Source organism: Festucalex cinctus, chromosome 14, assembly GCF_051991245.1.
Source record: "Festucalex cinctus isolate MCC-2025b chromosome 14, RoL_Fcin_1.0, whole genome shotgun sequence".
NCBI lineage: Eukaryota > Metazoa > Chordata > Actinopteri > Syngnathiformes > Syngnathidae > Festucalex > Festucalex cinctus.
In genome coordinates, this window is record NC_135424.1 from 11707292 (window position 1) to 11720000 (window position 12709).

Genomic DNA, 12709 nt, shown 5'->3' on the forward strand with positions numbered 1-12709 from the left:
TTACTGGCCTGACGCCTTGTTTGTAAACGACGCTTGTGAGTAAATTGGGCTCTGGCAGCACTTTAGTTGAAGGCGTCAGTATAAAAGCACCAAAATTGGAAAGCGAACGCTGGCAGGTTCCAGTCTGTGAAAGTGCATGTCACGCTTAGTTAATAAAAAAATGATTTATTATTATCAGTTTAATCAAATAATGCTTAAACATCAGATACACAATTTGGCTTTTGAGCAGCCCAAAATGTTTGACATCTTGCATCGTGAAAAGTGTTCTTTTCAACATTCACCTTGATAATGCCCTGCAGACATCACATGATAAACAGTAAACTTTTATTTAATAAATATGCAGTGTTGCCGGTAAAAAAAAAAAAAATTGCTTTCCAAAGTAACTAGTAGTCTAACGCGTTACTTTATTCTACAAAGTAGTCTGATTAAAGTTACTGTCCAGAGAGTCAATGCGTTACTCCACATTTTCATGAAGAAGGCAAAATATCTCACTGTTGTCACAGTCACAAACAACTGCCGCTAACTACGAAGATGTCATTGATCACCACACTGAATTCAGCCATGGTCTGGTCGTGAATGGTTTGCACATTCAAAACAAAAGTGATGATACTTTTACTACTAGTTTTATTAACCAACAGGCACACAACGCAACAAAAAAGTGTACATTATGGAGCATAAAAGTGGTAAAAAAAATTTTTTATTTCCATCCTCAACTGGTCCGTGAAGCATTATGGGATGAGGTCGTCTCCGCCCTCTCGCCAGGGGGAGTGACGTCAGACAAGTCACATTTTCAGCATGCACGAGTCGACTCAAGTGTACACACTGGAATAGCAGAACAAACAAACAATAGAGGAATTAAGGGGATTTTCATTTTCAACCTGGATAGATTTTTATTTTTTGTTTTATAAGTATTTACGTTACAAGAAGTCAAGAGAGACTGCCTATTTTGTTTTTCATAAAAAAACAACAACTTTATTTTCATGTTAAAAATGCACTTTCAATAAAGTATTTGGAACTCCGTTTCTACCGCATTATTTTTATGTTGAGATGGTGTTATCGGCAGCTGCTGAAAGTAACTAAAAAAGTAACTCATAATCTAACTTAGTTACTTTTAAAATCAAGTAATCAGTAACGCAATTTAGTTACTTTTAAAACCAAGTAATCAGTAAAGTAACTAAGTTACTTTTTCAAGGTAACTGTGACAACACTGTAAATATGTATGTATTTAATGTTGTTTTTAACTGTTATCATCTGGTGTACAGCGTCCTTGAGCGTCTTGAACACCGCTTTCAAGTCAAATAGAGTATTATTATTATTATTATTAACTAGTGTGTCACAAAAACGTGCAAACCCTCTCACCTTTTTCTGTCACTGCTCTACATTTGCGAATATCTTTCTCATCACCTCAAAGGATTAATCAGAGATATTCATAACGCTGTGAAAATGAGCAGGCATGTTCTTATTCTCCTCCCTGGAGCCGGATGCCGCGGCGCCGGCAGCCTTCCTCCTTTTGAGTGCCACGGGATGTCATCAAACATACACCCTCTGTACCTGAGGCAATGTAACAAAGAGCAACAAACAAATGAATTATTTGTTCATCACAACGGAAGACAAAACAGTGGGATACATGTTTAGGAGAGATTGGATCATTATCATAACATAAACTGGTTGTGCAATGAGTTGCAGAGGTGGCACAGTACAAACCCGTCCAGTCTCACGGAAGATGATTTTCTGTTTAGCAAGCAGAGAGTGTTCCTTGCACTTTGATTTGATGAAGTACTTCATCAATCACAACCCAGACACATCATTAGAGGTTCCGAGAATGACAAGACCAGCAAAAATATCGACTGCAGATTGCTTTGGTTCACCCCTCAAAATTTTAATTACACTTCAGACGGGCATTTATCAGAGACATGCAGTGACAAGCGACTCAATCAATTGTGGCCACTTGTCAGTATTGGTGTCTTGACATGACTTATCTTAAAGTTCAGTGTCTCGTGTGCTGAATAGAGAGTCTGTAAAGTTGCTCATACTGCACTATGCAATATATATTACATAGCCAGTTTCTTCACTAGTTTAGTACAAATAAATTGATGTTATGAACGATAATTTACTGCAGCACTTTTGTAAATTCTTAATGTAAATGTTCAACTCTAACACTCACAGGGGAATAAAAGGTTATGGGAGGCTTTTTATTTTTTATTATTATTATTATTTTTTCCCCCCACTGTATGATAGTGACATACCAGAGAAGACAGAGCGATATCATCCAGGGTCAATGCCACAACAAATCTTTGGCGTCTTTGTACAAATAAGGGATCCGAGAGCGATTACAGTACTTTCACAAAATATTCTCTCACTGTGGTCAGGAGCTATTTTGGTGTGCAAGTGCCCCCTGGTGAGCAAAAAGGAAAATTCCCTGTGCAAGGTTTTGCTTGTCTCCTTCAATCAGATAGAACAGAATACACATTTGAGGGCCAGAATGTTTAATTTACCATTCAATGGCTGCTGTGGCATACCAGTTTAATGCTTCATGTTGAATGTGTAAGTGAGATGGATTTGTGAATTAGCTGTTGATGGATAACTATTATCAGCAGAAATTATAGTGGCAGAAGCTGCCCCTCAGTGCTGACTTAATGCGTCCCATGGGATGAGCTTTATAGTATTTTTACTTGGAATGGGCGGGAACCAATATACTGTACACCAGAGGTGTCCAAACTACGGCCCGGGGGCCATTTGCGGTCCGCCGTCCATTTTTCAGTGGCCCGCGACATATGCTAAATATGGCATTTGACTCAGTTCAAATAAAATAAAAAAAAGAAAAATGTTTGGAGATGGTCAAAGTAAGAAGGGACGGTATTGAAAAACAGGTGCCATTAAAGGTTAATTAAAACTGCCATTAAAACTAGTGAAAAAAAACTAAAACTAAAATTCAAAAAACAATATTGTTACCGAAATAAAATAAAAACGAAAACTAACTGAAACTACATTTTATTCTTATAAAACTAACTAAAACTAACTATAATTATAGTAAACATGTCCTTCGTTTTAGTCTTTGCTAATTAATTCAATGCACGAGCCTTTGGGGATGATTTTAAATGTGATTTTTAGTAGATTTAGTTTGATATAAACCGTAATAATGACGTTTGAAAGTATGTCATACAGAAGTGATGTCATCCAGCAGCAGCCAATAGAAAAGCACCAAAAGATGACATCACTCCCATGGTGTTTTTTTAAATATTGCACACAATACACATAAAAAAAAAATAATAATAATACTGAAACTAACAAACTAAACTAAAACTAAGCATTTTTTAAAGAACTAAACTAATAAAAACTAACAGAACGACCCTGAAAACTAATAAAAACTAAATAAAATGAAATGTATAATAACCCTACTGCCATATTAAAAATAAATTGGTTTATAACTAAAAACAATTATTTAAAGGAACCCCCAAAATCTTCTTTTCAATAATATATTTTATGTGCCCCCCACTAATTTAAACACAGCATTGTGATCAATGTTGCTTTTGTGGAATCTGAGTTAAACAGCAAAATCCACCCATTTTTAAAAATCTATTGGGGCAGCCATTTTCCACTTTTTGTCCACTGAAAATGACATCACATCAAGTAACGACCAATTATGGCTCGCTTGTTTTTTGAATTTGGTCATGTGACGTTTGCAAGTTTACCACTGATTAGTCAATACCTGAGCGATGAGCAAATGTGATGTCATCTTCAGTCGACAGTAAGTGGCAAAATGGCCGCCCCATGAGATGGATAAAAAAACGGATTGATTTTGCTGCTTAACTCATATTCCAAAAAAGCAATATAAAATCATAATACCATGTAAGCAAGTGGAGCTGCATAGAACATATGATTGTAAATACATAAAATGGGTTGACTTAACTTCCATGGAATGCAAATAAATTATTAATGTAAAACTTGAAAAATCAATTAATAATATATAATTAGTATTTTTCATTACAATACATTTGAATTTAATATATTTAAAAAAAAATATAGGGATAGTTTTAGTATTAAAATTTTGGTGACTTCTACATACTGTTGTGTTAACCATTACAAAAACATACAATTATCTTGGTAATCCCATTACTCTTAACTCATTCACTCCCAGCCATTTTTTTTTTAAACTGGATTTTGACTTTTGTCAGGCCCATAAATAATGTGTTCCATTTCCATCAAAACATGGAGCCTACCAAAAGAATGATTAAAGTCTCTTCTTTCATCAGGGAAAAAAAAAAGTATATTGGTATGTGTTTCCGTTTTGCAGCAATTAGCATTAGAATATAGGCAAGTTTCGTCAGTATTCACATTCCTGGTGAAATCAATGACAAAAAAAAAGGTTGTTGCAACATGGCCATGGCTGATCTCTTATACTCTGCTGACACCATGTCAGAAGCTGCATCAAAGCCTTCTGTATGCTCTTGCATGAAAAAAACAAAACAAAAAAAACGTCTAAACACGTTTTTGGGAGGGAAGGACAAAATCTTTAAAAACGTTTTTACAGGTTTTTGGGATTGAATGAGTTAATTTGGGACAGCTGCATAAACCAATAAATGGTGGTCTAATAATTTTTTTCAGCACTATATACACTATACTGGTGCCCATATAGTGAACATCAATATACATTTTCCTGGGATTCAGTTATGACACCGAGTCCTGGAGACAGCAAAGAGACCACGTTTCTATCAGCTCCCGGTAGAGTCGCAACTTCAGCTGTTGTTCAGAACTGAATCAATGAAAGAAACATGACCCATGCGGTGTATAGCATGAAGCGATGTTTCAGGGAAATTGGCCTTTTAAATGCTATTCCTGAAAGTGATGTGTAGAAAAAAGGAAACCTAACACATATAAGGTTAGAATTATTATTATTTTTTTTCTCCAGACGTTTTACACATTTCTAACACCTGAGTGTAATGATGAGCAGAGCAGTAGTGAAATGCAAGAAAAGCTCTTGGGATCTGAGCGTGCTGACTCGGATGAACGGATTCAGCTTTGGGCACAGGCTACCTTCGGTGTCCAAAACCATTAGTGATTCCTGTACTACTAAAGCTGTGCTCCAGGGTACCCATTTCCTTGCATTAATGTCTACTTTCCACAACAGCAACACCTCCGCTAAAACAGAAGAAACGTAGAAAGTGAGAAAGACAGCACACTGGCATGCCAGAAACATTTAAAAGAGCAATTTATTATCAAGAACAAGGATATCAAACAAGACAGAGAAACAGGGGAAAAAAGTTCACTTTATCGGTTATGTGCTCACAGCAAAGAGAAAATGTTGAAGAATGTTCCATTTTGCCGTATTGTGTCAGCAGTTAATAAGCAGTCAGCAGAAACTAGAGAAGTCTAGAAACTGAGAGGCTTTAAATGTCAGTTCTGTAAAGTGCTTTAGGCCTCATTTTGGCCTTCTCACCCACTGCCTCTTTTGAGTACTACTTATTGCCAGTTGAAGGTGCGCTTCACCAACCTAAAGAAGGTTCTGTTGTGTTCCTGCAGGTAAGAACGGAGTTGTTGGAGCACGGTACCGTTGACCACCGGGTGCGGGCGTCCCTTCGACTCGTGCAGACATCGCTCTCGACCGTCACTTCGAATGCAGTAAAATCCTTTAGTCTGATTGAAGTAGAAGTTGGAGGCGAGTATCCTGGGAGGCAAGTTGAGGAAGCGCTCCACTTTTTGAAGTTCCGGCAAGGGGTCGTGAATCAGCAAATCGCCATCCACGATATGAATCTGTTCCAGGGGGAAATGACGCAGCCAGTTCTGCATGTGAATGTCGTACAGGCTCCTCTGAATGGCCTTGTAGCGGGTGTTCAGGGCGCCGTTTCGTACGAGGAGGTTCTCGATGGCTTGGACCGGTTTGTGGTTCTCCAGACGGTTGAAGTACACCTGCGTGTAGTCCGAGACGACCCGTTCGGCCGGGTCGCGTAAAATCAGGAGCAGCTTCATGGATGAGTTCATCGTGCAGATGCGTTCGGGCGCAAGGGTCGACGTGAAGTATCCCGGGGTCTTCTCGACTGTAATCTGGTGCGGGTACGAGTAGGGCATCAGATCACGGTACCACTCCAAGCCTTTGGCGTAGTTCTCATCCCAGTCAAAGAAATGCACCTCAGTTGCAGCGGCGGCAACCTCGGGGTGGATGTCGAGCATTTCCAGCAGGGCCCTTGTACCGCCTTTACGCACCCCGATTATAATGCTATGCGGGGGTCTTTTGCTAGTCCCCGGCGGAGGAGACAAGGCCGCGTCTTCATCGGTGTTCAGATCTATTCTGTTCAAACTAACACCTGCCTGAGGGGCGGCAAACGTTTGGAGCGCCAAAAGAAAGGCGGACGCCAGGAAGCACGCCATGCTGATTGACGGGAAGGTGGCGAGCCAAGAAAAGGAACGTGTGATTTAGCTGTAAACCAGATCCGGCTCTCCTGGCTCAGTTGTAACGAGAGCAGCGGAAAGTGCTGGTTTTGTCGGCCATGGAATTTTAACAGCAGGAGAAGAAATTACAGGCAGTCCACAGCACATCTGTAGGATAAAAAAAAGAAGAAGAGAGAGAAAAGAGAAAAGCGTTTAGATTTGACGTATGCGGTGTGGGATGAATGTCTGCATTTTATGGAACTGGCACCTTTCTCATTCCCCTGAAAATGCAATCCAGCCCTAAATACAATCCATGTCTCCTGTAAGTGTATCGTCTCCAAAAGGATGATATCTATTCATCTTTCTCTGAGCCTCCTTCATCATCCTTCATCCAATCGTCTTTCTCTTCTCACTGTATCAAGCGCTTTTCTATTGATTCTGTAATTTCTCCCGTTGAAAAATGTCTAACAATGCGGCTCGTTAGGAAGCATAACTGAGGTATGCAAGAGTGGCTGAAGGCCAGTCGGCCTGCTGACTGCTTCGTCTTCCTTTACCAGGCCAGAATCGAAACTGCAATCAATACACGCACTGTTCCCCCTTAGATTGCCTTCATATCAATGCTGCAGGGATATATAAAGACACATTTCGTGGAGGAAATCAGATGAGTTCCCACTTGTAGGTGACTTTGATTTCCTATAAATGCCAAGAAAAATCAATAGTAGGGCATCAGAATCCAGCCAACACAATGAACTTTTGATTTCTGGCATTAATTCAGATTAATGATACTGCTGAGAACGCATATAAACCATGGGAAAGTATTGTTTTTTTTTCATCTGTACTCATGTACAATATAATACAGTCCCGTGATTTGCTGGCATTCTTTATTATACAGGCCAACACTTTTTTTTTTTTTGGAGGGACAAAGACATCCATTTATTTACATTGGCTCGAGTTTTAGAGAGACTTATATTTTTGACAATTAATTGATCATTAATTTGGGGGATATCAAAAATACTTGCTGCTTATTCTCTAATAGAAGTGAAACAAGTTTGTTGTTTAATGCTAATGTTAATATTAATATGAATGTATAAAGATTAAAACATACTAATAAAATGGTAATGCTTTGAAATCAAAGTTATCTACTGTGATGTTTTTTTCCACAACAATAATTAAGGTTGTTCAAAGAATGTTTAAAATCATGTTTTCCAAAATAATCAACTGTTTTTCATATTTAGAATAGATAAGCAGACATTTTTACTTAAATTTCAACTGTGCTTAGCAGCTCATTAATTTCCTCTTGGAAACAATTAGTAAGTGCGATTTTAAATGATCTCCCCAAAGATTTTAATCTGAGTGACATAAGGACCACGCAACAGTAGCAATTTTGCATAGCCTTAACAGCACATTTGAGTATGCATGGTTGTAAAACGTCAACAGTAGGAACTCAACTTGTCAGGCTGTCAGCACAAAAGTGTGGGGAGTCGTTTATTTTGTGAAAAGTAATCCGATGGCTCTTGCTGCTAGCTAGCAATTAGCAGCTAACATTGGAGAGGCTAATATAACACTGTACAATGCCAGCGTACATACAGTAAGTAGTTTTTTCATTATCCTTGATTCACTTGATTTCAGAGCGATGTCAGTGTCAACATTTTGCAAGCAATGACAGCGATTTACCAACAAAAAAAACAAGTCAAGTCAGTAGTGACGGAACGACACACTGTCGGGCAGATGTGCACTTCCGTTAATCCTCACTTCTTGTGAGCGTGCCAAGGCAATAATGTCAGTGTATTACTGCATAAAGATTTTATTTTGAAGTTGTACTCACAACATTGGTGCGTGTTCTTGTCAAGGATAGCATGAACAATCGTTGCTGCTTGTACCATGACTAGTTTTGCTCACGGTGTAATGCGAACATTTTATTTATTTTTTTTTTAAACAAAGTACTTACAGTATATTATAGACGTTAAATATTTTGGAATGTAAGTTTGTCTTTTTTCATAACATCTAGGTAGCTGTAAACCTCAATAAAATATTATTATTATTATTATTATTATTATTATTATTATTATTATTATTATTATTATTATTATTATTATATTTTTTAATGAATGTATGTATAGTACAGTGGGACAATTTTCGATTATTTTTAAGAGGAAAAAAAAAATTATCTTATTTACAAGTTTTTACGGTATATACAAAGTAGTTTGAAATCCATTCACAAAACGAGCTATGCTTTCAGAAGGCATCTTGCGGAAATCATCCTGGAGAGTTGTTGCTGACACAGTGCTAGTCAAAACAAAAGCGTCAAGCTTTGCAAACAAAGCAGCAGAGGTCCTGGTAAGGTCGTTTTCACAAACAAAAGATAGTGCCTGCATGGGAAAAGATTTCAGAAACCTCGGCACATCTGATAGTTCGATGCCAAATGGTTTACTTGGGGGAACTGTACACATGTTATATTTTTGTACCTTATGCTGCAGTTAAAGTTCGAAAGTAGATCTAAGTTCAAACTGTTATATTAGTGCAAAATAGAGATTTAAAATGATTGATTATAGCCTCCTTGTATGTCACACACATCAACAATATGAAAATAACAAGGAAGTTAGTCTATAGCCTGGGGAGATCATAAAATGTATTGTAAATTTTAAACGCAGTTTAAAAATTCATTGCATTTAAAAATATGATATTTTTAAAGAAATCCTCACTGTGTTCGTGTGTGGGTGAGTGCGTGTATTTTCAATTAATTATTAGCTCTGCTAATACATGCAAAAAAGATAACAATGACTGTTCCTGATATTGCTTTTTTTTTTGCCTTCTTGGCATACAATCGAAAATGGTAATGCTATCATATTAATGAGATTGGAATAAATTAAATCAAAATAATTTCAAATATATATATTTTTTTATTTAAAAAAGCATTGTCTTTCTCATTAGCAAAGTCTGAGCTTATTCCAAATATATGAATATATGAATATTATGTGACATTATTAACTCATTTACTCCCAAAAACGTATAAATACGTTCTATTTTAAATATCACCAAGCTCCCAAAGATGTATTTATACGTTTTGGGTTTGATGCAGCCTCTGAACTGAAGAGAATGCTTGAAGCAATGGTAGTTATTACAAAAACTGCCAGCGGATGGCATTAGAGTATAAGAGATCAAAAAGCTCTTTTCCCCACTATTTTAAACAGATTTGTGAATAATGATGAAACTTAGTCATATTCTAGCTAACTGATGCAAAATGGAAACAGATTTTTTCCTGATGAAAGAAGAGGCTCTAATCTCTCTTTTGGTAAATTCCATGTTTTTATAGCAATAGGACACAACATTCTATGGGCCATGCAAAATCTGTCAAAATCCAGTAAAACAGCGAAAATGTCCTGGGAGTGAATGAGTTAAGATAATAACATTGGGAATTTTGTTTAAATCAACAGCTCAATTCAAATCATTTTCAAAGGAACACTGTTTCACACAATGCCAGCAGTGGCCATTCTCTTACATAATAGAATTGTTTCAACAACACAAAGGTGTTGACTTTCCACGTGACCTCAGTGTCGGTCTGGCCCCAAGAGGTGGACTCAGGAGAGCCATCCCACCCTACAGAACCCGTGGGAGTACAGTGAGCCCTTTTATGCGCTATGACAAGCACTGATGCCTGTCAGCCAGTCCCTGACCAAGAGCCGCCAACTCCAATGCTAACAGCTCAGCAGCTTCACAAGCTTGCTGTCTCATTCAATCCCACTCCTCTCACACAACACCACCACCACCTGGAAGGAGCCATTGTCACACGACACTGTCCCTCACTGCTTTAATCAGCACGTGATGTGTATCTGTGCTTCTCGCATGGCCTCTGACAGTCTGGCAGCTCACTTAACTAAAATCTATTTCTACTGAACACATGTGGGCCAGTGGGAGGACGCCAGATACCCTCGAGTGAGATAGAGCGGACTGTGTCTATGTGTCAGTGATTTCCAACCTTTAAAAATGTATTCTGTTACGGAAACATGTTAAAAACGGCCTTCAGACGCACTACAGGTGTGTCATTATAATCCCCAGATGTAGTCAGAACCAACAGGCAAGGTGAAATTTAGCCATAGTGGAATTAGAAAGTTACTCAGCACACAGCTGTTTGCAAGGTTAGTATTGTGAGCAGCAACAATTTTTTGGGCCATCATATACGTACTTTCGAGTTCATGTTGGGATGATTACCTGGTGGGTGGCACTATTATGATTATGTGATATGGACAACTGATGCTATAGTACAATGGTGCCCTGAGATACGAGTTTAAGTTGTTCCATGGCCATGCTCAAAATCCAAAATACTTGAATTTGAAATCATCTTTGTGTGTGTTCGTGTAATCCTGCTAACTTTACCTGTCCTGCTATTTACGGTTTTATTACGTCAAAATGACTTGTTGTCAAAATATAATTAATTCACCTGTTATGACAGATGTGTGCCATTTATACATTCCTTCTTTGGTTGCTAATATTGCACATTCAAACATTTATTTATTTATTTTTTGCATATTAACTCTTTTACTGCCACGTTATCAAAAAAAACAAAAAAACAACAACAACACAGTGCCAGCTGATTTTGAGCATTTTAACTAATCTTTTAAGGCAAACAGAATATTGTGTGCTTTTACTGCATATACATTATGGGTAGCAAATGAAAGATTACATTCTTTTTAGACAAAAAAAGTATGTTTGTACCTTATTCCATTCCTTAGTAATCACCATTTAAAAATAGGTCATTTGAGTGACATTGAGCGAAAATTGAAAACAAGAAATTTTGATAATTTACGTCATCCTTGAAAATGTTCCATTTCACCAGATTCCGCCACGTTTCATTGTAATTCCATACATCGGCAGTCCATTGAAAAGAGATACAATGTTGACATCTGCTGGCCATAGTTAGTGGGTGTTTTTGATTCCACAACCCATTGACCAGGCAGCGCTGCACTTAGGCGTTGCACTACCTGTTTATTTAAAAAAAACAAAAAAAAGACAACGTAGTTGACGTCATTTAACGTTCATGGCAGCATACATCGTGATTTTAATAATCGTTATTAAACGTTTTTGGCGGGCAAAGAGTTAAAGAACAAAAAGGAGTGTTAAAACTTGCACAGCACTGTACATTATCCATATCTTGAAAGTAATAGATGTCTGAAATTAGAGGTCAATTTCATGACCATTTCCTGCAGTCTGTCATTATCCCACGTATCAAGAATACAATTATTTAAAGGCCTTCAACCCATGTTCAGTTATAATTTATTTTGCATCTACCTACTGTAACACTCTTTATATGAGTCACTACAGTTGCAGCTAGTTCAGTAACCACCAAAAAAAATATAAAATGGGATATCACTTCATCACATATGAGGTCCATCTTTATAATGGCTACCTGACAAAAACTTGATGTACTATGGTAGTGTTGGTTTATAAAGCCAAAGGGCCAAAATAGATCTCCAGTCTACAGAAATGAGCATCCCAGACTTCAAATGTCCGCTGGGACTCATTTTTCAAGAAGCAGTTTTCAGTTTTTATGCCCAGCATATCGGGAATAAACCACCAGAGAACTGCAGATCTGCTGCAGTTATCAGCTTTTACATTTTTTGTTTCCCACTTGCCTTTTATTAAATCACCTTTGAGTCTGCACTACTGCCAAGTTTTTATGTGCGTTATTGTCTATTGCTAGCTTTTATATTCTTTGTAACTATTTTCTTATTGCTGTACATCTTTTCTATGCTATTTTTTTTAGATACAGCCATTGGATTATTATTATTATTTTTAAGTTTATCCCATTATTTTTGCTTTTGTGTAAATCATGTATTTGGTGCAATACAAATAATGTGTATATTTCTGAAATGTGCAAAATGTGCATTACCAACCAAGACAAAATCCCAGCATTGACACTAATTATCAATAACTATCCAGGTAAGAATCCACCTCTTTATCCCTGAATCACATTTTAGTTTCCCTCTTTATTAGTGGAATCCAGCATAGGAAAGTTATTGAAGACGTGAATCCGACTAATTGTCCTCTTCCAATTGAGTTGATGATCGTAACTCAGCAGAGCAGTACTGGCCCATTTTTATGAAGGCTTTAAAAAGTCGTCTGCGACCAGAGCAAAAGGTCCGACTCAAAAGGCCAGTCTTCAGATGTGCACTCTTCATTATATCTCAGCAGACATAAGAGGAAGGTTTACTGCGCGGCGGGAGGGTGGGTTCCCTCTAATTAACCCAAACAGCAGGCTCTATACGTTTTCAGAACAAACCCTCTTTCATATTCCACTGAGCCTGCTGCCAAGAAGTGCGGCAAACAGCAGGTATTGTACAGCACG

At 37.7% G+C, this 12709-nt stretch overlaps 1 protein-coding gene across 2 annotated transcripts in view; it reads right to left on the minus strand.

The window, feature by feature from the left end:
• Nucleotides 1–1303: 1303 nt before the first annotated feature.
• Nucleotides 1304–12709, minus strand: part of hs3st1l1 (heparan sulfate (glucosamine) 3-O-sulfotransferase 1-like1) — a 34203-nt gene continuing 22797 nt past the window's right edge. Inside the window, exons 2-3 of one of the 2 annotated variants that reach the window (XM_077495391.1) lie at nucleotides 5492–6534; nucleotides 1304–1551 (exon numbers count right to left, since the gene is read on the minus strand). In XM_077495391.1, the coding sequence (XP_077351517.1) occupies nucleotides 1428–1551; nucleotides 5492–6366 (999 nt within the window). In that variant the 5' untranslated portion in view covers nucleotides 6367–6534 and the 3' untranslated portion in view covers nucleotides 1304–1427. Of the gene's footprint in view, nucleotides 1552–5199; nucleotides 6535–12709 lie in introns of those variants that run through there. The other variant, XM_077495392.1, reaches the window with a different exon arrangement.